This window comes from Clavelina lepadiformis, chromosome 5, assembly GCF_947623445.1.
Source record: "Clavelina lepadiformis chromosome 5, kaClaLepa1.1, whole genome shotgun sequence".
Classification (NCBI taxonomy): Eukaryota; Metazoa; Chordata; class Ascidiacea; order Aplousobranchia; family Clavelinidae; genus Clavelina; species Clavelina lepadiformis.
This window is the reverse complement of record NC_135244.1, coordinates 21,000,233-21,028,079: the sequence shown is the minus strand read 5'-3', so window position 1 is coordinate 21,028,079 and position 27,847 is coordinate 21,000,233. Positions and strand designations below refer to the sequence as shown.

Below are 27,847 nucleotides of genomic sequence, written 5' to 3'. Positions count from 1 at the left end.
AGTTAAGCTACTTAGGTCGATTCCAAGGATGATAATTTCCGATTTCTGGAATAAATAAGACCCGCGATAAATTAACTACAAATGGACTCAAATACCACTTCTGCCACTATAAGTTTGTTGTGAAAGTCGTTTTATTTCACAGGTGACTTCTAGATCATTTCATCTCAGTTAGAATAACCCTAGGGCCTAGATTGCATTTAATAAATGTTAAGTTGACATAGAAGTCATCGCTTGCCTATTGCTGCATATTCGGAACATAAACATCACAGAATTACAACACAGAAGCCAGAACACATCAAAACAATACATCAAAACGTAGACATATTTACTTCATGCCTGAATGAAACCTAAAAATTGCACGTTTTGAAGTTAGACCAAAAATGCATTAAAATTAATATTCTTTTAAAAGTCTTGATCATAGATCATAGATACCCTATAAAACACTAGATTGCTCTTCCTATTGTTGTTGACCAATTAAAAATGAAGCCCATTGAAGAGATTTGACGACAACGGTAAGGGACCCAAACTGGGCTCTGAACACGTGTTTTATAGGATATCTATGTCATAGATGCATAGAAGCCTTGACCATGGAATAAGTTTGAAATGTTTTTACAATAAATAAAACTAAACATAAATAACTTTTGTTTCCTTAAAAACATGTTGCATTTTGTAGTCAAATACTATACTATAAAGTATTATCTAGTTAAAACTTCCTATTTCTATACAATGCGTAACAAAAAGGTCAGTTCTGCATAAAATTGGAACTATGCATATCGGTTTAGTTTAAAAAATGAACTTATACTTTACAACTTGGCCTCAATGGTCTGCTTGATTTCAAAAAATTCAAAACAAAAAATTTGAACTTTTGGAAAGCGTAGTTTTAAACTTTTACTTTTTATGGTTTGTAATGAAAAGTGGTATATGGTACCTTAGCCTGTAAGGTTTACCCACTTACACTAAAAAGTCTGTTTCCTTGTGTATATCTTAACAGTGAACTTTGAAAGACTTCAGCAATAATGACACAGGAATGACTACTGTATAATCTGATTATATTTGAAGCTTCTTTGAACGAATACATCAAGATAGAACATTGTGACAGCAACAGCACAAAGACATGTTGCGCCATTGAGCGTAAAAGCCAAAAGGGCTGAATAAATCAAAATGCACGCACAGGGGAACAATCGATTACGTCACGCAGTGTTATGCTTCACTGATTCCATACATGAGAATTCTATGTAGTACACAATTTTATATTACATTAATTGATATATTTATCACATAACCTTCCCCAAGGAAATATCGTAAGTTTTTTTGAAAAAAAAAATGAACGGTATTTCATGATCATAATAAAAACAATTCTCGGTGAACAATAATTAAAACAATAGTGTTGATAACAAAAGTCAATATAACACGTAAAATGTAGATCACACAACAATAAACGTTGAAACATAGTTACAATACAATTCATATTGGCAATACATTCGCAAAAAGATAGTAATATGTTTTCTTTAACTCATAAAGCAAAATTAGTGTACAAAACAAACGATGACATTTATGTCACGACTTTAAATATAAAACAGAACACAGGATGTCAGTTTACACATCATGCGTATGCTGCGGCTGTTTGCGCAGGATCTCAAAATGAGGAAACGTCGGCAAAGTTTTCATCTCACATCTCGTGTATGCCGTTTCCGCAAACAAAATGGTATAAAATTTTCGTATGTTCACGCGTTCTGATCAACATAGAAGAAATTTGCACTAGGCATTTTCAAATATAAGACCATTCAATCATATTACAGCGTCTGGTTTTCCCAGTGTAGCTGCGTGAATATATCACTTGGAACTACGCGTTTTGCAAAACATATATATCAAATTAGTCAAATACGTTTTGTAATTGACATTCAACATAGTGTATCGGTGTTAGACTTGGGTATTTGTTTAACCTTCGAAAACAACCGCTATGTTTTAAAGCATAACAAAATAACACAAAGAAAAATTTCTCTCCGGCAAGGTTGAACCGTTAGAGAGTATGGCAATTAAGCCACCATCAATTAAGGTAAACTACACAATAACGCTATAATATATACTACATAGAGAAAAAAACAAACAAAAAATCATTACTGAATGTCCAAATACCGACAAAGTGTTTTCACTGGAGTGCTTTGTTCGTCAGTCATTGTTGCATTCATAGTTGACTGAATTCAACGAGTCTTCGTTGAACACTTGCATACAATGTAGGTAAGACATATCTTCGAAACTTGTAGTCTGAGATCACTAGACTTTTCTCAACCTCAAATTGATCTGTTCATAGATTCCTCGATAAAAGAAAAGCGTAGTTCTCACCGAGCTCGTTGGCACCATAAACGTTGTAATGAAATGTCTTCTTTTATCGTCCTCACTCGGCTGCACCAGTTTGTAATGAAAAGTGGTATATGGTACCTTAGCCTGTAAGGTTTACCCACTTACACTACAAAGTCTGTTTCCTTGTGTATATCTTAACAGTGAACTTTGAAAGACTTCAGCAATAATGACACAGGAATGACTACTGTATAATCTGATTATATTTGAAGCTTCTTTGAACGAATACATCAAGATAGAACATTGTGACAGCAACAGCACAAAGACATGTTGCGCCGTTGAGCGTAAAAGCCAAAAGGGCTGAATAAATCAAAATGCACGCACAGGGGAACAATCGATTACGTCACGCAGTGTTATGCTTCACTGATTCCATACATGAGAATTCTATGTAGTACACAATTTTATATTACATTAATTGATATATTTATCACAGGTTATACTGTAATTTTAAAACTTCATTTCTCTTAGTTAAGAGTTCTGCATGATAATAATTAAAATAACCATGGGGACTTCCCTTTGGTGTTTTTTTTTCGGCTTCGAAAATGGCGGGACAAACAAAGCAGGAAAGCTCGCAACCAAAGACTCAGAGAGGTGTGGTCGTGACACTCGTGAGAGCGACTGTCAACACCTTCCTGTCCCAGTAAACCCAAAAGCGACAACTTGCAAAGTGTCAAAAGCTACAGTATAGTGCAGGTTTAATAGGAGCGTTCTGTGGGGGCTAGGAGCACCGGTCTGCAAAGGCAAAATTCCGGTGTGCAAACAAGCAGCTGGTATATGCACTGCGACTTGTGGTCCAAGGCTGGCCGGTGTTTGTGTTTGTACGTCGAACTTTTTATCTTAATGTTTATCTATGAAAAATAAACAAATAAAAACCGGTTACTTGAATGGCAATTATAATAATCAAATTAAAAAATTGAAGCTTGATTAAACGCCATCACAACAAAATTTGCATCTTTGCATGCAGGATTTTCTGTTAAAAAATCCCATACATTCCAGTCGGCAGCAAAAAGTATTAGAATGGAGGATCATTAAAAAGCTTTGAAGCCTAGTAAAAGCTTGAAAAATAATATTATGCCAGGCACATTGTAAGCTAGTGCACCTCAAGCTATTAAGTGAAACTAAATTGAAAAAAGTCTTCGAGCTTTTGCTGCTTCATTCCCGTTCGTTGATTGCATGTGAACATATTTTCCTTCCATTATTTGCAAAGGCTAACACCATCTATTTTTCTCCCCACAGACAATAGCGAAATATATACGATACAATAAAATTGATGTACTTATGATTGGCATTTAGCACAAACTACTGTTGACACAAACGCATGACATTTTTGTTGGAACACTTAATGGTTTGAAAAAACACTTGGCTAATGCCCATGTTTGATCTTAACAGCCTGCTAAAGTCAGGTATAAATGTAGGTACTGGTATTTGAAAACTAGCTCAATTTTTGATTGGAGTATTATATAAAACACGCGATTAGTTTTGTCAGAATGAAACAAGCAATGATGTATTTTTAAACATGGATGAAAATTCTAAGGAAAGAAGAAGGCTTGATCCTGGATCACAGAGGTTAATATTTATGGTATTGATCACTTTGAAATGTATAAGAACAGTTATGCAACAAATATTTTCCGATATTATTTTGTCGGAATTAGTTGAACTTGTTTAGGCTGTCTTTGTACGTGCAAGTGTAAAGTACTTATAATAATTTCATCGTTGTTTCTCTGTGTAGTTTTATCACTTTTACTCCACCTTAATGTAATTTTTTTCCCAACAAGCATGTTGAAAGAAAAGATAATGAAGGACAAACCTCCGAAGCTATGGATCATCAGGTATAAAAATATGACTGTTTGAAATCTGAATTGTATTTGGTTAAATTTACTGAAAGGAATTTCAGACTTGTAGTGACAGCAAGTTTTCCAAGATGTAAACTAAGCACAAAAACATGTAAAATTGTGAGCTTCAAGATAGAGTAGTACCTTACACACTGCTGCTTAGTAACAACTTCTAAGATGCTTTCTGTCAATAGAAATTGCATTTATCTGATAAAATGTACTTCTAAGAGTTAGTGAGAATACAATTTAGGTTTCAGCGCTATTAGTGCTTCTAATTCATTTTTTACTTAGATCCAAAGAAGTATACCGCTGCAATGCACAGACACCACAATTCTCAAATCCATGAACTACCTCTGCTGTTATTATAGAAACTACAATGCTTACAGCATTGTAATAATTTTAGTCACTCTAGTAGTCTAGAACCCAACAGATTTCGAGTCTGTCGCCTTAACCACTCGGCCAAGAAAACTATGCTTAATGATCTATGTATAAAGGAAATCATTAAAGTGGCACTTTTCTCAATATACTTGTGAATTTGCAAAATTAATATCGTCGTTGTCGGCAGGATTCGAACCTACGCGGGCAGAGCCCAACAGATTTCTAGTCTGTCGCCTTAACCACTCGGCCACGACAACTGTGCTTAATGTGCAATGCAAATAGATAAAATCGCACTTTTCTCGAATCACTAGATAGATTCCACCATGTCGGTGTTTCCGGAATCTTCTCCTGACTTTCAAATCTGACAAGATGAAAATCTAGCAAGCGTAGTCTAGATGAAAATCTAGCTAGCATAGTCTAGATGAAAATCAAGCTAGCGTAGTCTAGATGAAAATCTAGCTAGCGTAGTCTAGATGAGAATCTAGCTAGCGTAGTCTAGATGAAAATCAAGCTAGCGTAGTCTAGATGAAAGTCTAGCTAGCGTAGTCTAGATGAAAATCAAGCTGATTTCGAGACCTAGCTACGCCTACGTCTCCACGGTGAATTGAACCTGTAATGAAATGGTTGTTTATCGTTCCTTATCCTGTAAGGGCGACTACTTCAATTACAATGTTTGTCGGTTGAAATTGTTTAATGTCCTCGATGTAAATGAGTCTCAAGGTCGTTGTCTGCTTTTCTTAATCTTAGAATTAATTGTTCACCATGACAACTGTATATTCTGATTATATTGAAGCTTCTTTGAACGAATAAATCAAGATAAAACATTGTGACAGCAACAGCATAAAGACATGTTGCGGCGTTGAACGTAATAACAAGAAGAGACTGATAAGTGATAACTCGTAATGCACGCACAGTAACAGGGAAGCAATCAATTACGTCACGCAGTGTTATGCTTCGCTGATTCGATAGATGAGAATTCTATGTCGTACACAATCTTATATTACATTAATTCATAATATTATCACAAACCGTTCGCGCGTCACAAACTTTTGTGGCGGTTAACGAGAGCGAAACATTTTGTTGAATCACTCAACCTAACGGTAAGCTATTATCACTTATAGGAATGTCAGTCAACCGTAAAAATCAAGCGTTTTTGATAAACATTGTTTCGTAATCTGTCTTGGCTATTTTGACATGTAGCACTAAACACGTTCACGTATTTAACACGACTGAACGATTGCAGAAATTTGCCACTATGTAACGGGTAAGATGTTAACGTTTGCTGCCATTTTGTTCAGTTCTTTGTTAAACTAGAGCTTCCTAGTTAACTATAAGCTAGTTTCAACTAAATTTTAAGTACTAAAGTAAACTTCTGTTATTTGCTTTAGTTTGACTTATTGTTGACCTAAGCGCCTATATTTGAAAAATATCGTTCCGGTTCATTTTTATGCAGAGTTCAAATTAAATTCCGTAAGTTTTCAAGATCTGCCTTCAACAACATTACCTTCTAAAAGTATGAAACTAAAGATGTCCAATAATTATATTTATTGGCTGAAACAAAGCAGTTGAATAATTGTAGCTGACTCACAAAACGCGTGTAAGTTTTGCGTCATAACAATCGTGCACGAAAGACAGCAAGAAATGGGAGCGGTGAAATGCTAACGAAACGAAAGTATAGCAGTGTTTGGTCCAGTTAGTTGGTTGGCGGCATTGCATTGGCGGCATTGCATTGCCTTGCGTGTTTTTTGCGGCGACGGGTCGAGCTGCGGGAGCTTAAAAGTGAAGAAATTCATAAATTTTAGTTTTACTTATAACATTTTGCGATATGACCAGCATAATACGAAAGAGCACGTTAAGGTATGAGCTTAAAATCAAACTTTGATCCTTACTTCATAGTTAATTTGAGGGATCGCTGTCTGACGAGGGGTAGAGACAGTGGCTGGAGCCCGTGACGGGGATATGGCGGCTTCTATGTTTTTATAAGGTAAAAATCTTATTTTCACCACTCATGTCACAACATTGTATGTTACCAACTAACCAAGCTGTCGAAGGTTACGGAAAACCGCAAATATGATGAAATTATATAAGGTAAGTTAGTGATTAATGTAAGAACGTCAAAACTTGCTACAGACCTTGGCCGACCGGTGAACTGCTAAGAATATGTCCCATTTTTGCGACGCCAACTTCCTTTGATGCCGGTTCGTCGTCGTCGTCGTCGTCGTCAACACGCTGCTCTGTCTGCGTTAGAAAATGTTATGATATCTTTAATAAGGGAAACAGCAACATACAAGGGCATAAGCCTACAGCAAAGCAATATCAACATAAAACACCAAACTTTGAGCATTAACACCATGGTAGTAGTTAAACGTTACAGTAGGAAGATAATAAGAGGAATGCCGACAATGTTGTGAAGTAAGCTTAGCGTTCAAAAATTAAAACGAAAATAGACTTAGTTAGAAATTGTAATCATAGCTAAAGCATTAATCTAATTTGCATTTGTAGCAACATTGCGTGACATCGCTTAGCTAAGCGTGACGACAATGCCCTGGGACTTCCCTTAAGAGTTGCCTAAGTGAGCGGTGTGTAAAAATATAAGTAATAAACAAAGAAACAAATTGAAATAAGACAAATAAAAAATGATAAGAGAAATGAAAAACTGCACGAAACAAAATCTTAAGCCAAATTGGCAAATAAATTCCTGCTTAACAGTCAACCGTACTTGCAACAATTCATTGTATACGCATTTCAGTTAAGTTTGGATGATTATGTGTGCAAAATGTATAGCCACTCACCTGTGTTACTTCCTTGCCGGATTGGGTCGATTCTTTCAAAAAATTCTTCCTCTCCTGCCTCATTTCTTTCATGCTCTTAACAGTATGGTCAGTGTAAAAAAGTTAGTTTAATAGTGAAATAGTTAAGTCAAATATTTTACACATACATTCATCAATTTCTCTATCTCCGCCTCCTTTTGTTTTAGTGCTTGTTTCATTACTTCTAGTTGTTGAAGCTGTTCCTTTATTACTTCACGCCCTGAAATAATCAGTGAGAATTCAAGAAATTAACTCTGCAATACAGCAACATAAAATTAGGTAGCACGAATTAAACTGTAATAACACAATAAAAGGAGCGGCCTATTTCACCCACCATCTTCATGTTCTTTGTGCAAAGTTTCGTATTTTCGCACTTTCAACAAACTGTCAGCTTTACTCTTTTCCAAATCTTTAATGTCTGCAAGTCGATAAAAAATACTGATGTTTCAAGTAATGGTCATAATTGAAATTGTTTACTTGTGTGTATGCTGCACTATTTTCCGATTAGAAAATTGAAATTGTACCTGAAGCATTCAGTAACCGTTAAACTGTGATTAACTTTAAAAAGGAATGCCTGAATGAGTGAGACCAAACAAACTACGCAGCAAAAGTTAAGTTTAAAGTGAAGATGAGCTTTCAATCTTGAGATCTAGTTAAAAACCATTTTGTTTGCTCTATAACGCTAGTTTCCCAAATACCAGAAAGTTGTCTGTTCCCTTACTCATTACAAAACAGAATTCCAGTAAAGAAAGTATTCCAACATTAACTATATTAAGAACATGGACCACAGCTAATATAGCTTTACATGTAAAAGGACATGGAAATGAGATATATTTGCCATTAATAACCGGTGCAGCAACGAATGACGGCAACGCCATGGTGCAGGCTTATTATTCTCAAAATGCAAAAAACACTGCATGGTGTGATATACGTTACTGTTAAAATAAATTTTGTCATTGTAAAACTTGTTTTGCTAACGGTAACATCATTTTCTTCCTTGTACCATGAAGAATCAAATTCAATAACAAAATAATTCATTTTATGGATTAAGATTTTGGAAATGACATCAATGAGCAAATTTAAATAATAACCTGTATCCTTTTGCTTTACCAGTTCTTGAGTTTCTTGAAGCTTGCTTTCAAGATACGCAATTATTTGTTTTAGGTTTTGCACCTTTTCCGTATATTCTTTGAAAGTAGTCTAGTGTATCAAAAAAACTGGTTTTAAAACCTAAAATTTGAGGAGTATAAAGTGTAACTGAAAACATTTAAGCCAAATTAACCGAAAATACATTAGGTAGGAAAGGATCGATTCTTTTAAAAAATTCTCCCTCTCCTGCCTCATTTCGTCTTGTGCCGTTTCCTTTTGTTCAAGTGCTTGTTTCATTACTTCTAGTTGTTGAAGCTGTTCCTTTATTACTTCACGCCCTGAAATAATCAGTGACAATTTAAGAAATTAACTCTGCAATACAGCAACATAAAATTAGGTAGCACGAATTAAACTGTAATAACACAATAAAAGGCACGGCCTATTTCACCCACCATCTTCATGTTCTTTGTGCAAAGTTTCGTATTTTCGCACTTTCAACAAACTGTCAGCTTTACTCTTTTCCAAATCTTTAATGTCTGCAAGTCGATAAAAAATACTGATGTTTCAAGTAATGGTCATAATTCAAATTGTTTACTTGTGTGTATGCTGCACTGTTTTCCGATTAGAAAATTGAAATTGTAGCTGCTGAAGCATTCACTAACCGTTAAACTGTGCTTAACTTTAAAAAGGAATGCCTACATGAGTGAGACCAAACAAACTACACAGCAAAAGTTAAAGTTTAAAGTGAAGATGAGCTTTCAATCTTGCGATCTAGTTAAAAACCATTTTGTTTGCTCTATTACGCTAGTTTCCCAAATACCAGAAAGTTGTCTTTTCCTTTACTTAATACAAAACAGAATTCCAGAAAAGAAAGTATTGCAGCATTAACTATATTAAGAACATGGACCATAGCTAATATAGCTTTACATGTAAAAGGACATGGAAATGAGATATATTTGCCATTAAAAACCGGTGCAGCAACGAATGACGGCAAAGCCATGATGCAGGCTTATTATTCTCAAAATGCAAAAAACATTGCATTGTGTGCTATACGTTACTGTTAAAATAAATTTTGTCATTGTAAAACTTGTTTTGCTAACGGTAACCATCATTTTCTTCCTTGTACCATGAAGAATCAAATTCAATAACAAAATAATTCATTTTATGGATTACGATTTTAGAAATGACATCAGTGAGCAAACTTAATAATAACCTGTATCCTTTTGCTTTACCAATTCCTCGGTTTCTTGAAGCTTGCTTTCAAGATTCGCAATTATTTGTTTTAGGTTTTGCACATTCGGCGCATGTTCTTTGAAAGTTGTCTAGTGTATCAAAAAAACTGGTTTGAAACCTAAAAGTTGAGTATGAAGTGTAACTGAAGACAATTAAACCAAAATTACGAAAATGCATTAGGTAGCAAAAAGTACCGCCATAAAGAAGATGACATGCAAAAAAAAAGTTTTTCTGTGAAGGACAAAAATAGGATGGTGATTTAAATAATCTGATTTCATCGATCGATAAGCCAACTCACTTGAAAATTTTCACCTAGCTCGTCTTCCTCATGAGGAATTTTGGTGGAATACAATTCCTCTAAAACGTCTTCTCGACGTTCCAATCTTGCCCTTAAAGAAATATGTTGACACTATGTTAAACAAAATGGTAATCGCTTGGGTTGACGATAAATATAAACCGATGTAGTACTTACACCTTCCTTTCAATATTCACCACTTGATTCATGTGCTGTAACATTTCATCACGCAGATTACTCTCAGTTAAATAAACCTTTGCTTTTTCTTCTTTTAAAGCATTTTTCAAGTGATCGATGAAACCAACCAACTTGTTCTGCATAAAGTTACAGATATTTTCAGGTCTCAGTAAAATATTCAAATGCAAAGAGTTGCATGGACATGATATAGAAGATATGAAAGGTGTCGCCAACTTTTTTAAATTTCTCACCTCCCTTTTTTTCCAGGAAGCATAATCATGCTGTTTATCACTGGTGTCTTCTTCCTGATCAGAATCATCAGCAGATTCTACTACAAGAACAAGTAAACATAACAACTGCAGTGCAGACTTTCACATAACTACATCTGAAACTATAGCAGGAACATTACAAAAAATGTATTTAGCTCCTATAACTTGATCAAGGCTGAAAAAACAGTTATTCTAATTACCAATTGTTTTTTTTGAGTTCCTTGACGGTGTTTGTTTCTTGCCAGCTAAAATTGTAGCTTGGCTTTTTGACTTTATCTTCAATGACAGTAACTTTGTTACAATAACTTTTAATTATTTAAGTGTTTTGTGCTCTAAATAAATCATCCACTAATACACTCATTCAAGCTATTGAAAATAGTTGTAGCTTATCCTTCTATTAAAATAAAAAAAATTACGTAAAAACTAACACACAAACTTTACCTGAACTGCAATAGCAGTGAACTTCATTACCATGAAATTTTCGTCAAAAACTGACGTACATTTATTAACGTTAACTATCATGCACGCTCTCCCATACCCCATTAAAAAGCTTTGAAATAACCGAGTCAAGCGTGAGTCACGGTACGGCACAACACGAACATTGTCTGCAAATTAATTACAGAAAGGGAAACCATGTTTTTGTCAGTCATATTGCAATTCAAAACATTGCAGATATAAATGAGGAGATAAGACTAAGTTTAAAAAAGTTGCTCATGTACTTGGGTGTTGCTGATTGTGACGCAGTGTCTCGATGCATTTTCCGAGTGTTAACAAGGACGTGTTAATTTTTCCAGCCTCCTTCAACCTCTCGCCATAACCGTCGGTCTTTGCCCACCGTTCAGAATGGGCCAAATCACAAAATGACAATCTAAAAGAAGTTATCGTACAGTTACGTTTTTCCTGCATTTTACATGTTTCTAGATTGCTGGACAATAATGAGACACTTACTGTGTAACTCTGGCTTGCTGAGGTTTGTCTGTTTCTTTTGTGCACACTGTCTTTATGGAAAAGATGCAATGGCTAAAGAAATGCATTGGATTAAGTTGCTTTACAGTTTCTTAATTGTCTTAAATTTAATTGAATATTTTCTTATACTACATTTCGCACAAAATATAATGTTTCTATGTTCATAAAATACAGTAGAATTTGTCTTATTCGACACCTTTTGGAGATTAACACTAGAATGCATGACAGATGTCAGAATGACCCAAACGCTGCTACTCATGATTGCTTGACACATATTGGCAACTCTTGGATTTGCTTGACTTTACTTGGTGAGAAAATAGTCTCTAAAATTTTACTTGACAAGAAAAAATGCATTTTCCTTAAATATCCCGGGAGTGCGTAACAGGGGTCATTTCGACCCCGCATCAAAGTGACATAGAAAATATATTGTTTCTGGCTGAGAAGTGCTGCTGCAATTTATGGAGTTATAATATTCGCATTTTAGCAGGTTTGATGAAAAATAATATTAAAATAGTAAACACAATATTATCACAAGTTTTTGCATTCTAGGGTTAAGACAAAGTGTCGAATCAGGCAAACTACCTAATTATGCAAACACATGATAGTACACATTCGTACATTTAAAACAAGTTCAAGCATTTCTTGTACAGTATGAAGACATGTTCATTCACGCAATTAATAGACTCGAAAACTGTGTTTATCACTTGAGTTCTATCTTGTCGCAGATTACTTAATAATTAATGCTCGTATTTACATATAGTATATGATACTTTCATGACGATAAGAATAATCAGAAAAACGAATTACGTCTTAGGGATGAAAGAAACTGCTAAAGAAATCGAACTGTCAAATTACTTCAATGTACAATAAATTAAACAGCCTCAGCAAACATTAGGATGCACATACTTCTGCAGCTAGCAATAAAAATCTGGCAAATCGACGACTTAAAGAAAACTGAGTAAGGCCAGGTCTACTGTATATCAATAATAAGGCAAGTGAAGTCAAGGACGTGTTCTTTAACATTTTACCTTCTGCTTGAGTTGTGGTTTAGTTTAGTTTCAGCAATGTGTAAGTTGTTGCGACCGATGCTAAGTAATTTTAAAACTTCTTCACGTGAACTGACCTAAAGACAACAAGACATTTAAAAACATATAAATCTATTCCTGATAAAGTATATTAACAGTAAAGTTTAAAACTAAAACCGAAAAAATATACCACCTGAATTTCTCTGAGGCCTTTCACAAATGGCAACTTTTTGTCTTCAGCTAATCCAAGAATTGTTCTCTTTTTCTTTTTGTCTTTCGGCAATGGCTCCAGTAAATCATAAATATGCTCATTGTATATTTCAACGAAAGACACGAACATGACGTATCTGAAATCAAAACATCAACTTCACTTTACCTTAGTTTGGATATCGGCAACTTATGCCGAAACGTTTAGAATTAGCGTTTGTTATGTATTTGTTTGTACCTCACTGGTCCCTTGGCATTGATATCCACAAAACTATCATCGGCAACATTTTGTGCAAATTCCATAAAGGAAGGCCTAACAAAAGTAATGTTAATATTACACAGTATTGATTACATTGATTGATTGTATGTTATATATGTTATGTATATGTTATATATGCTTTGAATGATGCATGTATGGGAACTAGATTCAAATGAATGCCAGAGAAAAGGGGTTGAGATGCGATGGTTGGTTATTACCTCCTTTTGTTCCCTGAAATATCACCAGCAAGGGAACTGTCATCAGTAACTGTGTTATTAGCAGATGGACAGGTGGTAGCCTCGCTACTTTGCAATGAGTTGATTGACGGTTCTAGACTGTCCTGGACTCGGTATGAATGTGACTGTGTTAATAGCAGTACAACGTTAATGAAACAGTTCAAAATGCAATAAGTAAAAAGATTACATCTTGCATCATTGCATTACTAGTGATAGCAAAGTACATCGCGCTGTTGACTAGGTCTTATTTTAAAGGTAGGGCTTATATTCGGATAAAAACGGTAGGACCTGAAATCTTACATAATTATACTCTACATATATATGTTAACATGCACATTTGTAATATGCATGGTTGGGATACATATTACATGGATGCAAACAAAACATTAATTAAATATTAAACTATGTAAATACTGTCATAACATTTAAATACAAAAAAAATATATACGTCGTGAATTACATCTGCCAAAGCTAATATTTTTTTTTTGTGTTGCAACATTTCCGCTTTTTCCTCATCGGAAAGAACCACAACACTGGTCGGCCTTTGTAAATGCAAGTTGGATTCCTGGAAAGTCAGAAAATCATTAAAAACCTTTCATAGAGGCAAAATATTATTAATGTTACAAAGTGCTGCCACTCCAGATGAGAATGACAGTTTCATCAGTAAATGCTATTAGTTACCTTGATTAACTGTTCACCAATGCTGTTAAACACTACATCAACAGCTCGAGACATAACACCTTCATTGCCAGGAGATCCTTGAATTGTGTATGTTTTGCCTGTTATAGAAGCATATGTTTAATAAGGTGGACAAAGATTTTTATAAGATTTGTTTAAATGAGGATTGTTTGAATTTTATCATCATAAAGGATGAATGCTACAATACCAATAAACAAACACATTCCTAGAAGTAACAAAATGCTCTTTTAATATCACTTACCAGAACTTGTAACGCCGTAAGTAAAAATTAATGAGTTCTGGCCACCGATGAAGTCTTGAACAATTTTTAGAGCAGTTAAATCAAAAAACTGTTTTTGACTGCAACATGATAGAGAAAGATTTTAAACATTTTTGTATTTTTAATTGGTTTTGCTATCATGTTATATATGTCCAAGAGTATGTATTGGTAGTTAATTCAAATTAGTAGATTAATTCAAATTAAATAGTAGCAAATTCTCAGTGAACACCTGGGCATTAACATTAGAACTGCACTTTTCTATGAGTGACTCACCTGGTATCCGGCGGAAATATTTTTGTAAAAAAAAATGACTGAATTTTGTCACCAACACCATGAACACTTGTTTTAAATTTGTTTGAATCTTTTGGTGCATGCAGCGTTAAAACATGCCCATCTTCTGACACTTCCATGCATTTCTATGATGATTTAAAAACTATGAAAGCCGATAAAAAGATACATGACAAAATAAACTGATATTGCTTTTGTTTTGCGCTTAACTAATACTCTTAATTCAATCCTCTACTTAACTGGATTTGTTGTGTCCAAAAATTTTACTCACAGTTTGACACTAACCTGGTCTTGATTTGGAACAGTTTCATGACCAATAAATGGCCGAATCCTCAAAAAAACCTTCATATAATTGCACGACTTAACGTATTCCATGGTCAAGCTTAAATATACAAATATACTGTGATGGTCAAGGTAAAATATACAACCATTAGGTTATAAAAAAAGTTAAAGTAAACACCACTTAAGAGAGTATCCTTGGTAATCGCTAAACCTAAACACGGAAAGGGCCGGACCTCAGAGTATGGCCGTTTTCAGCAAGATCTTGGGTGCACCAAACAACTAAAAATGGCTTGGATGCAATGAACAGAAGTGCAAACTTATAAACTTCAGTGGATGCATATGCAAAAGACCCTTTTCGAGTTAGAGGCATCATATTTTTGGACGGCAAGATATTTATGATCACCTAGCCTATAGTTAACAATGGAAATTGTCGATCCACTTTGATTCTTAGGTGAGTAGTATATAAATTCCTTTGCGCAATAAAAAAATTTTAAAATAAGTTAATTAATTCTTAATTTAAAGCGCTTTGAATCCTACGCACTGGACTTGTTCGATACTAAGTCATGTTACGTGGTCAGTGTACGATGCACCGTAAAATGTGTAAGAGCTTGTGTGGTACCTGCAGTGTGTTTGGATGTAACAATTCGATTTATAGCCTATTTAGACTACTTCTATTTGATTATTGTAAACTTTGCTAGACATGCCAAACAAAATTATCCTACGTAATATCTTTTCTCTATTTTGTAAATAAATTCATGTATGTTACATACCTGAACGAAATCTTTACAATGCGATGCCCAAAACGCTTGTAATTTAAAAAAGAATGGAAGTAGATCGACATTTTCCATTGCTAAGCCTATAGGAAATCGAAAAAATCTTGCCACCCAGACAGTAACTCGGAAAGGGTTTATTACCGGAATATAGCTAGGCTAGGCCTAATAATATAAACCTACATTATTTGATTTATTTAATCTTGAAATCGATCAAAACTGAGTGCGCAAAAGTTCTGTCTAGACCATTAATTTCAAAATTATACACCTTAATACCGCCAATGACAGACTGAAAGCTCATGAAAAGCAGTAGCTGATTGAGTGCGTCTTTATAGGTATATGCCAAACTCTGATGCAGTCTGGGACAAGGGTCCATCCCCTATTACATCTAACCTTTCTTTAATCTTTCCAGTCTGGCTTGCAAATACAGCACGCTCTGCATACACGCTTTAAATAGATTGACCGAGCCACCAGGCCTTACTGCCTTGGGCCTAGCCTAGTTAATTTGAATTTTCCACATTTTTCGTGGGTGTTCATGCAGAACGTTATTCGTGGGATTGTTGTGGGGATGGGGATGTTGATTGTTGTAGGTTGGCCTTAAGTCAAAGGCTTTAGTCTTTCTTTTATGACTCTGTGAGGATGGCGATGTGGATTCTTTTAGGTTGGCTTAAAGCCAAATGCTTTAGTCTTTCTTTTATGACTCTGTGGGGATGGCGATGTGGATTGCTCTTAGGTTGGCCTGAAGCCAAAGGCTATCAGTCTTTCTTTTAGAACTCCTAGACAATTGTGTCTTTGACTCCGTTGCGCAGGCCTTCTCTATTAATGTTTCTTTAATAGGTCAACGCCGCGACAATCCTAATGTTGACTCAAATTAAGGTATAACGGTTCATTTTGATTCTCGTCGGTATGCCGGACCTCCTGCCTTACAACTAAGTCAACTCTGTTTGCTGGAGCATCGTCGGGAGGGACGTTTTCTTCCATTGTTGGCTGACGGATTCGACGGACACGAGAGATGAGAGATCGTGCCAAGTCGACTACATGGCCTCTGTAAAACGTTAATACCCAAATGGTTAAGACAAAACCCCAAAACATTGCCATAAATAGTAAAATAGCCAATATCCCGCCTAAAACAGGATTTGTGATAGAAAATAAAAAACTCAAAAACACATTGGAGAAGGTATTCTCGATTGTGTGTCTAACGCTAGAGAAATCGTAATCTCTAATTTGATCAGTAGGCTATTGGCATCTAGGAAATGGTAAAACTTATCACGGGTGAGCTTGAAATGGCTTATCGATGCTAGCATATTTTGGATGTCTTCAAATCCTCGGTCTTCCTCTCAAGGATAATCATCTACAAATGTTTCAAAATCAATATCTGGTTCTGTAAAGTTTACTGGTGCAAAGGACGGACGTAATGTTTCCACATCCGAGTCTATTTGTCTCAGAGAGTAATTCTCAAATTGATAGAATTGATTACCAATGTTGAATGAGAAAATGCGACCAGGAACATAGGATTCTATATATCGAACTCCTCTATAACTTGGAATGTGTGTTTGATGCAGTAATGCTGCAAATGCTCACTTGCGTAGTTGATGCAAAACTGCTCGAAACTGTTGGACATTATACACTTCAACAGCAGTAATTTCGCACTTTGTAACAGTCAAAAGTTATAATTAACCAATTTAATACATTATCCGTGCATGCAAAGGCATTTGCTTTATAATAAAAACCGGTTAGCATTCATAGCATCAATCATCAATAGCGTTTATTGTTACGTCACAAGTCCTTGAGAATGAAATGTGTTTCCATTACTTTTATGTGAATAGTCGGAATTCCACTTGAGGCATCACAACACTGTTTGTGAGGAAAAATCAATTGTCAATAGTTGTAGCAATTATATTGACGTCATTAATTAGCGGTATTTAACGCACATGCGGGTGTTCCTGCATGTGGTGTTAACGCACAAGTGATGAAAAACACTTAACAAAAGTAATAAACACATATATATTGTCCGCAAAAATATTGTAAACAGAGAACATGGCGGATAGAATTTTTCAGTATTTTATTTCGCTATGATTTCCTTTAAAATTTGAAACATTTAAAACTTTTGCTTTCAAGTATTTTAAAAATCTTCGCGTGCAAACAACTTTACTTCTCGCAGTGTTTCGATATTTTAACAATTATATAATTAATAGCTTGCGGTGGCGCAAACTTTCTTTTTCTTGGTGCAACTTGATGTCTATTTCGTGGTTGTGAAAAGGGAAGTCCCACAAGGGATGCTAAAATAATAAATGGACGATACAGTCTCACTACAGTCACAATGAATGTCTTAAGTGCACAACAATAACAGCAACAAATACAGATGTCATTAATTGTAGTACGTGTCTTGTCAGTACATGTCTTATCTTTAGTACACAGCATTACAGCAATGCCAAACTGTTGTTGTTATTTTACCTATTCAGAACAAACCAAGAAATAAGAATTAACACAACCAACAGGTCATTGCTATCTGTGTGAGATGAAACCGCTGTAGTCACGGTTCACTAATTAATGGTTAGAAACGCGCTTTTTCTTCAAACGCCGGCCAAGCAATTACGTAGGCAATTACCTAGAAGCGTGTTTTCGACAAACGTTTATGCCTGAACTACAGCAAGGTAATTATCTTTAAAAGTGTTCTAAAAAAAGAAATTTTGTTAGTAAAACTGTTTTAAACACAATAAATACGTAACTATATTCAGCAAAACTATCAATTATTGCATTTTTTGTTAAGTATCACTAACGTACCACAAACGTAAGGTTATTTTTATTTTTCAGTTATATTATTTCAATATTGGTTATGTCACTCTGGCTTCCCTTCACAGTATAAATCTTTCTTAATTGTTATTAAACTTGTACATATCAGGAAGACAGCAACAAAACCCGTTTGTTTGCTAAGACAAAGGCAGGCTACGCCTTTTCTCAGACTAGTTATGGAGATGCAAGCTTCATCTGAAAAGACGAAGACCTATGCAGAACGAGTTAATAATCAATGGAGATTTCAAGCACCGACAAACTACAGCCGAGATAGAGAGGTTTCGATAAGGCTAAAAGAACCTTCACGAAGAGCCGATATTTACGCCTTGCTTAGCAAAACTGGAGTTCCTTTACAGTTTATAGAAGGAATCGTGCAAAGACCTGGCCAAAATGTCGAAATTACCTGTATGAGCAAAGAAACCGCCATCAAACTTGCTGGACAATTAAGAGACGTCGAAGGGGTAATGAATGTTATCGCACAAGGTGATGCTCATACGCACTTAAGCATTGGATGGGTGCCAATTGACTTTCCACAGGAATGCCTGGTGGAGACATTGAAGAGAATCGGGTTGGTCATATCGACAGTCCACGGTCGAGACAGGATTAAGGGCATCAAAGACGGAAGAAGAATCTTCAAAGTTTTAAAGAAAGACCTGATGGAAGCAAAACCACCCTCCTACATTTATTTCGGCCATTACAAGTTCGTGGTGGAATATGCAGGCCAGGTAAAAACATGCCATTATTGCGAAGAAACCGGACATCTCGTTAAGGAATGTCCATACAAGGTTACAAAACAAGACGTCGTTAATGAGTCGTGGAAAGCAGTTGGTGAGCACGTATTTATCTAATGATGATGAATTGAGAAATTTTCCCCAAATTTGCACGTTTCTGATAATTATTATTGGACCGTGACTACAGCGGTTTCATCTCACTCAGACGGCGGTGACCAGCCTTGTGGGAGATTTTAATCTCAACTGGTTGATTATTTCTCACTGATTGATTATTTCATACTTAGAATAATAAAAACAGTTTGTTGATCATTGGAGTTGTAGAACTAAGATATGCATTACACCTTACCCTAACGACGTCATCATATCACGAAATCTACGATGTGACAACATTATTAAACCTACGTCATGCGGGAAAGATGACTGTGATCAATGATCATGCATGAGATGGTTGTATTTGGTGTCAGGTCTCACTCAAAACTGAACAACCACGTGCTGAGAGTTACAGGTTTTATGAGACATTTGCGTTTTAATCTTTATTATACAACTCTCCATCAAATTCGCAAAACATTACAACTATAATTTCTAAAACTCTAGAGTCTAGAGCATATTCGCTTCATATAAATTCTTCAATAAACAGTCGGTAATCGCTGCGGCACGTTTGATGCGGCCATTGTTGTCGTGGTTGTAGACACGACCTGGCGATCCGACGACGCTGAAAAAAAATATCAAAAGGAGATAATTAAAACCCACAGGTGGGAATTTAATAACTTTTAACTTAACACACTTGACAGTAATTTTAATATTAACTAATTAGCTAATTAACTAGCTAGTTAATTAATTAACTACTAATTTATTTAACAATATTTAGCTTAACGCCTTTTACTGATTCACCCTTCATATCGAAATAGTTGCGCAAATCTATCTGCTGCAAAAAGCTGCAACTTTTTTCTCATTTTTGCCGGTTTGAAAATTGAAATGTTTTTCAGGATTGAATAAAAAATATGACTTATTGTTTATGGAAGACATCTTCCGAAAGACATCTTCTTCCGACCGACAAACAAACGTGTTTTTTAATTTTATGCACCAAACCCGGACTTACGTTGTAGTTACTACTTACTGGTAAGTTTTACGAACGGTTCATATACGACATACAGGCGGTGTTTGGAAGAGAGAAAATGTCGTTTGAACAAATCCCGTTTGTGACGTTTCGTGACTTGAAGACGCAACGGAACTTGGTAAAATACGTTAAAAGCGTTTGGCGACTATTTGATGCCTGGTTCATGTGCATTAAAAGCGTCATGCAACATATGGCTTAATGAGAACACTCATACTTCGACCCTTTAGTCTGTAACGTGCCCGAAATAACGGAAATAAAAAACTAATTACAGTTACGTAATTGAGTAATTACAACACACAGGTGGCGCTGTACGCCATAAGCCCAAAAACGTTTGCAATTGGCAAAATATTATAAAGTGCTGCAGTATTCAGTTGGTGACATAGATGAGATGGTATTAGAGCACTTATTTCAACAGGAAGACGTAATAGAGTTAATAGGTTTAAGCTGATATATGTTAAACTATAGCAAGCGCATAAAAGTTATAAAAGAAAGAACGAAACCCAAAATTGTAATCTTGCAGAATACTGATTTGAAATGATAATAAAACGACAATTTGAAGCATCCAAAAACACACGTACTCACCAGCAGCCAAAGCAATGAAGGCATATCCCCAAATAATGCTCCAAATCCAACCGAGGAAAAATAAACCAACTAACAGAAGCTGGGCAATTCCGACCCAGAAGTTTATGCAAAAAGTCCCGAACCTTCCTCCCCCGGACTGTCCGACGTTACCGCAGCAAAGAACGCTGAACCCGGCGATGATGGTGCCTGATGTTGGTGTTCATGTGATGTACAATGTACATATACGAGTATATATACTGTATATTTATGTTTACAGACTTCACGGTAAAATGATTACTGTTATGTGCTGTCAGAAGTATTGGGGAGTAACCTCAAGCATAGGTCACTATCAGATCTCTTAGAGGAGGAATATGAAAACTTACAGAATCCGGGAAAAACGAAGTTGACGATGCAAAGGATAACTCATGCCAGCGCCATCTGTAGTTCCGGAATGGCCTGACGCATCGAACTGTCTTGACTTTGGGTCATCACAGTGGTGTGTGTGACAACCGTGGCCGGTTGTGCGTGGACGGGCGGAGCCTGATTCACATGGACATGGACGGAGGATGGGGGCTGACCGTATGGGGGTGGGGCATCCTACGAATCAAACAACTCGATGTTTTAACCTTGAGTGAGGTTATCAAACTACTTTATTTTTTAACATATGTTATTAGATCATTTTGCTACTGAAAGTCAAGGCTATTTTATCGGACGAAGTTACTCTCAGATCCATAAGCTGTTAGATTATTCTGTTACTAAAAGTTAGACTAATACTAACAGTGGTGCGCCTAATACAAACTACTTTAGACTTTGCTGGAGTTAGACCGGCTATTCTTCAATGAAAGAGGCGAGCCTTTTAAAGTCAATCACACTGCATTCACTGCCCGAGCACTTTGAAACAAACCTTATAATTCGGGTTGTAGCCGGTGGCGACCGGCGGTGGCTGATCCGACATTTCGTGCAAAGTTGCTCAAATTTCTTCACTGCAAGCCTGCTTGGTTAGATAAGCGCGTACTCAAAAAGGTCTGGACGTAACCAAGCGACCGTTGAATACAAATTAACTACGTGTGGAGTTGGAGATCGGTTGCTAATAACAAAAGACGACAAATCCCTCTCACAAAAGGTGATTATGCTGAATGCCATCGTTTTGTAACGCGACACGGTAGGTAATAGCGAACTGTTGTCTGCTCGTTTCCATTGACGGTGAAGATGATACTCGTTGCGTCAAAAGAAGAGAAACACACGAAACAATGGTGAGTGTTACCTGTTGCTACAATTAACGACAAAACTAAATATTTTTTTACCGTCACTGCGCATTTAAAACAACAAACGTTGAAAAAACACTGTCTCGCTTTTCAAATCACAATTTGAGCATTTCTTCGTTGAGTAGTGTTTCATTCTTTCTCTTTTTCCGTACTTACCCAGAGCAAATTCCAGAATGATTAAGCTCTCTAATCTGAATACTTGACCAACAAATCATACTATTAGTTCGTACCATGTTTATGATTAAGTGTACACTTGGGCACGCATGCGCAGAACTGCATAATGAAGCGCTGCTTACACGGTTAGTTGGCTGGGAATCGATCGATTTACAGTAATTCGAGGATACATGGAAGAGTTTGATTAAAATACAACTAAGCTTTGAAATAATCAGCAAAATGTTCAAATCTTGCCAAAAATAAAAGGTAGATTGAAATAATCAAAGACATAAATGACGTCATAAGTCATGAACAGGCGACATATAGATGACGTAGCAGTTGCAGTTAATATGCAGCTTGTCATTGGTGGAATAAATGCGTGGTAACAATGGACGAGTTTGTTTGAAAAATACGAAGTAAAAACAAATGGAAAAATTGGAACATTGGCGAATTGATTAAAACAATTAAACAAAGAAATTGAGATAAAAATTTGTTGCTGTTGCAGCAGGAAATAAAACGCAGGTATTCTACGCTTGAAAGGTTGTTGAGAATAATCGGGGGTTGCATCAAAATTTGTCATTCAAGATTAAGATCACATTACAGCAGGATATACGGCGGCTGTATAGTTGAAAGCCAGACCAAAGCAGCGGTTCTATCTCTGTGCTCCGCATAGGCAAGCTGCTTTTAAGTACAACGCACCACTAAAATCTGCGCTGTTAAATATGGCTTTCAATGCTGCCGGGCATCGCACACACATTTTTACGATCGCAAATAATAATGAAGTGGTGAATTGTTCTGAAATATGACGTCATATGTATATGATAATTTTTGTTCACAATTTTACCAAACACGTCACTGCATACGTAATGCACTGACGTCACTAAGCCAAAACATAAAATAGGCAATTGCGGTATAGTATAAGGGGAAGCACCTATATCATAAAACATGCACAGTGGATGGGATAAGTACCGGCGAATAAGAGGGCGCAAGTTATTTTGACAGGAGATAAATAGCATAAGAAAAGCTAATATATAATACTAATAACACGAAACGAAATACGCTTCCGCAAGCAGAAGATAAAAAATAAACCCAAAATTGTTCGAAAAGTTGACGAGATTTCCCAGCCTGCTCAGCAGGAGAACCAAATCTAATTTGGCCGGGTTTAAAGCGTTAAAACCCGGTAGAAATTTCTCTGATTACACTGGTCAACAGCCAATTTGCTTCTGAAACAAATGAGGTCAATCTTGGCTAATTTGGGGTCGCTGATCTCGAATATCAACTTTAAATTTGTTGATTAGCTCTAGTTTTTGAGATATGGCACCATGCCAAAATGTGCTTTACTTGCTGACGCGGAAAGAAGTGTGCGTTTATCTGTTGTAGCTTGCATCTGCCAGATAGAGTTGGGCACTTAATATATTTGTTGGAAGGTAAATGACGTTTCTATTCATAGTATTTTTATTTTGACATATGTTTGAGTTGGGTTGTTTGCTTGCTTCTTTTGTAAAAACTTCATGTGTTTAGTCTTGACTGCTTTTTCTGCAGATGCCTCGTAAATGCATAAAAAATGCAGACAATTTCTGCTACATTTGTGGTGAAATAACTTTTTCTTCACAAAAGCGAAATATAACGGATGTGGTCAGGAAAGCAAACCTTGTATTCAACTTGTATTTTGGATGCAAAGTTGGTGATCAGGACAAGAGTTTGGCCTCCCACATATACTGTAACTCCTGTGGTACAAATCTTCGGCAATGGCTAAACGGAAAAAAGAAAATGTATGCCCTTTGCTGTTCCAATGGTTTGGAGAGAACCTACTGACCACATTAGCGATTGCTACTTTTGCATGATCCCCCCGGTTTGTAAAGGTTTGTCAAGAAAGAAGAAGCAGAGTATTCAATACACAAATATTCCATCAGCAATTCGTCCCGTACCGCATGGAGAATTACTTCCTGTTCCTGAGGCACCTAAAGAATTCACGTTACGTTGAAACATTATCTTCCAAAGAACCACACCTTATAACTCAAAATGAGTTGCACGATCTTATCCGGGATTTGGAACTACCTAAAGTTAAATCAGAATTTTTGAGCTCTAGACTTCAGCTATGGAATCTTCTGGCAGAATCATCACCTTCGAAGACGGTGAATTTGATCAAGTGTCATTTGCCAAAGAGAAAATTGCATGGGAAGCGTTTAAGTTGCTGGCCACAAAATTCTTGGGGAACAAAAGAGCTGACAACTACACGGAATTGGTGTCCAATCTCATTAAAGCATACAGATGCATGAAGTGCAATATGTCACTGAAGATACACTTTTTGGACTCGCACCTGGATTTTTTCCACCAAACTCTGGAGACGTTAGTGATGAGCATGGTGAGCGATTTCACCAATGCATATCTACAATGGAAAAGAGGTACCAGGGAAAACAGAATCAATCAATGCTTGCTGACTTTTGCTGGATGATATCTAGGGATGCTCCATTAACCGTATTCAAGCGACAGGCCAAAAGGAGAAGAACAGATAAAATAGATTAGAAATTTATATTTGAAAAGTGGCAGTTATTTGTTGCATATGCTATGCTGAAATATAAACGCATGCAATTATTACACTGTTTGTAGATTGTTACTGTTGTGTTCAATAAAGTGCACCAAGGCTTGCCATATGTAGATCAACATACAAAAATGAAAAAAGTTTTTATCTTTTAAACTAGAGCTAATCAGCAATTTTAACCGACATTTTTGGATTCAACGTCCAAAAATGCATAAGAATCAATTGTTTTCTTATCGGAAGCAAAAAATTTTTGAAAAATTGTTGACCAGTGTTATAGGCAGTATCGAGACAAAAGTTCGGTAACGTCAGTTAAGTAATTTGCTTTGTCACAAGTCTGACGTCATAGTAGCAAGGCGTCTCTGTAACGTCATACACTGGTTGTCTTTCCAAGTGTCTTTGCGTCTTTTTTGGCGAGCGGACTTTCCATTGTGACGTTGACAGCTCGCTTCCGGTGAGGTCTGTGGATCGGGTTCCTCATCATTGAGGTCCTTATGACGTAATAGAAAGTCTCACAATGAAACCAGTGATAAGAAGATTGAACTAAATTGCACAACGCAGTGTTAAAAGCCGATCTCACGTCACCTTCTGAACGAGTCCTCCTCGTCCGGCGCCAGTTTCCCCCCCAACCTTTTCGTTTTACTCTTCGCTGTCGACACCTTGCGGAGGGGGCGCCCCTCCTCTTTAGGGCCGTGGGCCGGGCTCGGGGAATATACCGATGCTGCGTAACGAGCAGGGCGCCGTCTAGCGGGAAGTGCACTAACGCGGTTTTTATTCAGATGACGTAGATGCTCGTTGGTGACCGGAACTATGAAAATACGTCACACGTGACGTTATAATGCACGCAATAAAACAAGATGTCTTTTGCATGAGGCGAGGTTACTCACAAGCAAGACTGGACAGGTCTTTGTGCACGTCCCGGTCATCGGAGAGTTGAGGACTGAGAGCCGGTAGTCTGTTGGTGAGCGACTCTCTGAAACGATAACAGTGGGCATTGAAATGAAGTCATCACGACGTCATCAACTACGTCACGCGGCATACTTCCTGCTTTTGAGCGTGGCGATCTACTTCTCGTATCTCTCCTCTTCAAGGGTGAGGTCTCCGTCTTCCTCGACCGCATCCAAAGACAACCTGCCCTGCAGCAAGCTCCTCCGATGAGTCGGAGATCGCGGGCCCTCGCGAAACGAAGGACGGATCCTTTATTTATGACGTCATAATAAACCAATTTTTTAAATGTAAGAAATGAAAGAGTTGACAAGAAAAAGTGGTCACGTGACCGACCTCTTCTTCTTTTCTTTCCCGAGCGACTTCCTGATCTGCCGGAGTCGCTCGTTGGTGCTGCTTTCCGCGCTCTGGATCTCCGACAGCGACCTCAGCGTGCTCTTCACCTTCTTCGTCTGTTCCGCGATCACCAGCTCCACCCCCCTACACATGGGAGCAAAGGTCAGTTATGACGTAACAAAAGGAGCGATCCATGAAATAGATCGGCTTACTTGGACATGACGCCGGACCCACCAAACACCTGAAATCGAAAACTATGCTATTTTGTTAATTTCAGCCTTTTCAGACTTTTAGTGACATCTGTTTATAGGCTAGTTTGTTTAAGGCATTCCAACGGTTTTAACTGCAGTACCGATGCCATACCATAGATAAACCTATACTATATCTTAAACTGACCGATCTCAGTAGTCTACACCACAAGCCTAAACCATCCAATCGTACCGTACAATGACCAGTCATAGCCTAGCCATTTGGTATTCGGTTGGATTACTCATTCGAACACGATTAGCCTTACAACTATTACTTTGAAAGATGGAATTATTCCTTTCAGCCCATACGAATGCCTAATCCGTCTATTCCTTTTTCCCTTTCCTATGGGCTAATCCTTGACGAATGGGGTGCAACTACAGTATGCATATCAGTTTAGTTTAAAAAATGAACTTATACTTTACAACTTAGCCTCAATTAATTGATTGATTTATAAAAAAATTAAAACAAAAAAATTGAACTTTTGGAAAGCGTTGTTTTAAACTTATATTTTTTATGGTTATACAGTAATTTTAAAAACTTCATTTCTCTTAGTTATGACTATGAGTTGTGCATGATAATAATTAAAATAACCATGGGGAATTCCCTTTGGTGTTTTTTTTTCGGCTTCGAAAATGGCGGGACAAACAAAGCAGGAAAACTCGCAACCAAAGACTCAGAGAGGTATGGTCGTGACACGTGAGAGCGACTGTCAACACCTTCCTGTCCCAGTAACCCCGAAAGCGACAACTTGCAAAGTGTCAAAAGCTACAGTATAGTGCAGGTTTAATAGGAGCGTTCTGTGGGGGCTAGGAGCACCGGTCTGCAAAGGCAAAATTCCGGTGTGCAGGTGTGCAAAGAAGCAGCTGGTATATGCACAGCGACTTGTAGTCCAAGGCTGGCCGTTGTTTGTGTTTGTACGCCGAACTTTTTATCTTAATGTTTATCTATGAAAAATAAACAAATAAAAACCGGTTACTTAAATGGCAATTATAATAATCAAATTAAAAAATTGAAGCTTGATTAAACGCCATCACAACAAAATTTGCATCTTTGCATGCAGGATTTTCTGTTAAAAAATCCCATACATTCCAGTCGGGAGCAAATAGTATTAGAATGGAGGATCATTAAAAAGCTTTGAAGCCTAGTAAAAGCTTGAAAAATAATATTATGCTAGGCACATTGTAAGCTAGTGCACCTCAAGCTATTAAGTGAAACTAAATTGAAAAATTTTTTCGAGGTTTTGCTGCTTCATTCCCGTTCGTTGATTGCATATGAACATATTTTTTTTCCATTATTTGCAAAGGCTAACACCATCTATTTTTCTCCCCACAGACAATAGCGAAATATATACGATCCAATAAAATTGATGTACCTACGATTGGCATTTAGCACAAACTACTGTTGACACAAGCGCATGACATTTTTGTTGGAACACTTGATGGTTTAAAAAAACACTTGGCTGATGCACATGCTTGATCTTAACAGTCTGCTAAAGTCAGGTATAAATATGGGTACTGGTAATTGAAAACTAGCTCAATTTTTGTTTTTGTAGTTTTATAAAACACACGAGTAGTTTTGTCAGAATGAAACAAGCAATGAAGTATTTTTAAACATGGATGAAAACCCTAAGAAACGAAGAAAGCTTGATACTGGATCACAGAGGTTAATATTTATGGCATTGATCACTTTGAAATGTATAAGAACAGTTATGCAACAAATATTTTCC

At 36.7% G+C, this 27,847-nt stretch overlaps 1 protein-coding gene, 1 long non-coding RNA gene, 1 other non-coding gene and 1 pseudogene across 8 annotated transcripts in view; 1 reads left to right on the top strand and 3 right to left on the bottom strand.

Moving 5' to 3' along the window:
• Positions 1-4,140: 4,140 nt before the first annotated feature.
• LOC143460730 (NACHT, LRR and PYD domains-containing protein 12-like) overlaps positions 4,141-27,847 on the top strand; it is a 36,230-nt gene continuing 12,523 nt past the window's right edge. For 2 of the 5 annotated variants that reach the window (XR_013117946.1, XM_076958341.1), the window contains exon 1: positions 27,433-27,783. Coding sequence is in view for 4 of the 5 variants with exons in the window: in XM_076958341.1 (XP_076814456.1) it covers positions 27,734-27,783 (50 nt within the window). In the remaining variant the exon portion in view is untranslated. Of the gene's footprint in view, positions 4,188-27,432; positions 27,784-27,847 lie in introns of those variants that run through there. The other 3 variants (XM_076958342.1, XM_076958343.1, XM_076958344.1) reach the window with 3 other exon arrangements.
• Positions 4,744-4,825, bottom strand: Trnas-aga (transfer RNA serine (anticodon AGA)). The gene has a single exon. It is a non-coding gene; the product is annotated as a tRNA-Ser (tRNA).
• On the bottom strand, positions 19,477-22,036 carry LOC143460731 (uncharacterized; annotated as a pseudogene). The gene is made up of 4 exons (XR_013117947.1): positions 21,539-22,036; positions 21,018-21,231; positions 20,656-20,841; positions 19,477-19,668 (listed from the first exon to the last, which is right to left on the bottom strand). The product of XR_013117947.1 is annotated as an uncharacterized LOC143460731 (transcript).
• Positions 24,944-26,211, bottom strand: LOC143460732 (uncharacterized). The gene is made up of 6 exons (XR_013117948.1): positions 26,085-26,211; positions 25,873-26,016; positions 25,633-25,788; positions 25,479-25,564; positions 25,177-25,399; positions 24,944-25,082 (listed from the first exon to the last, which is right to left on the bottom strand). It is a non-coding gene; the product is annotated as an uncharacterized LOC143460732 (long non-coding RNA).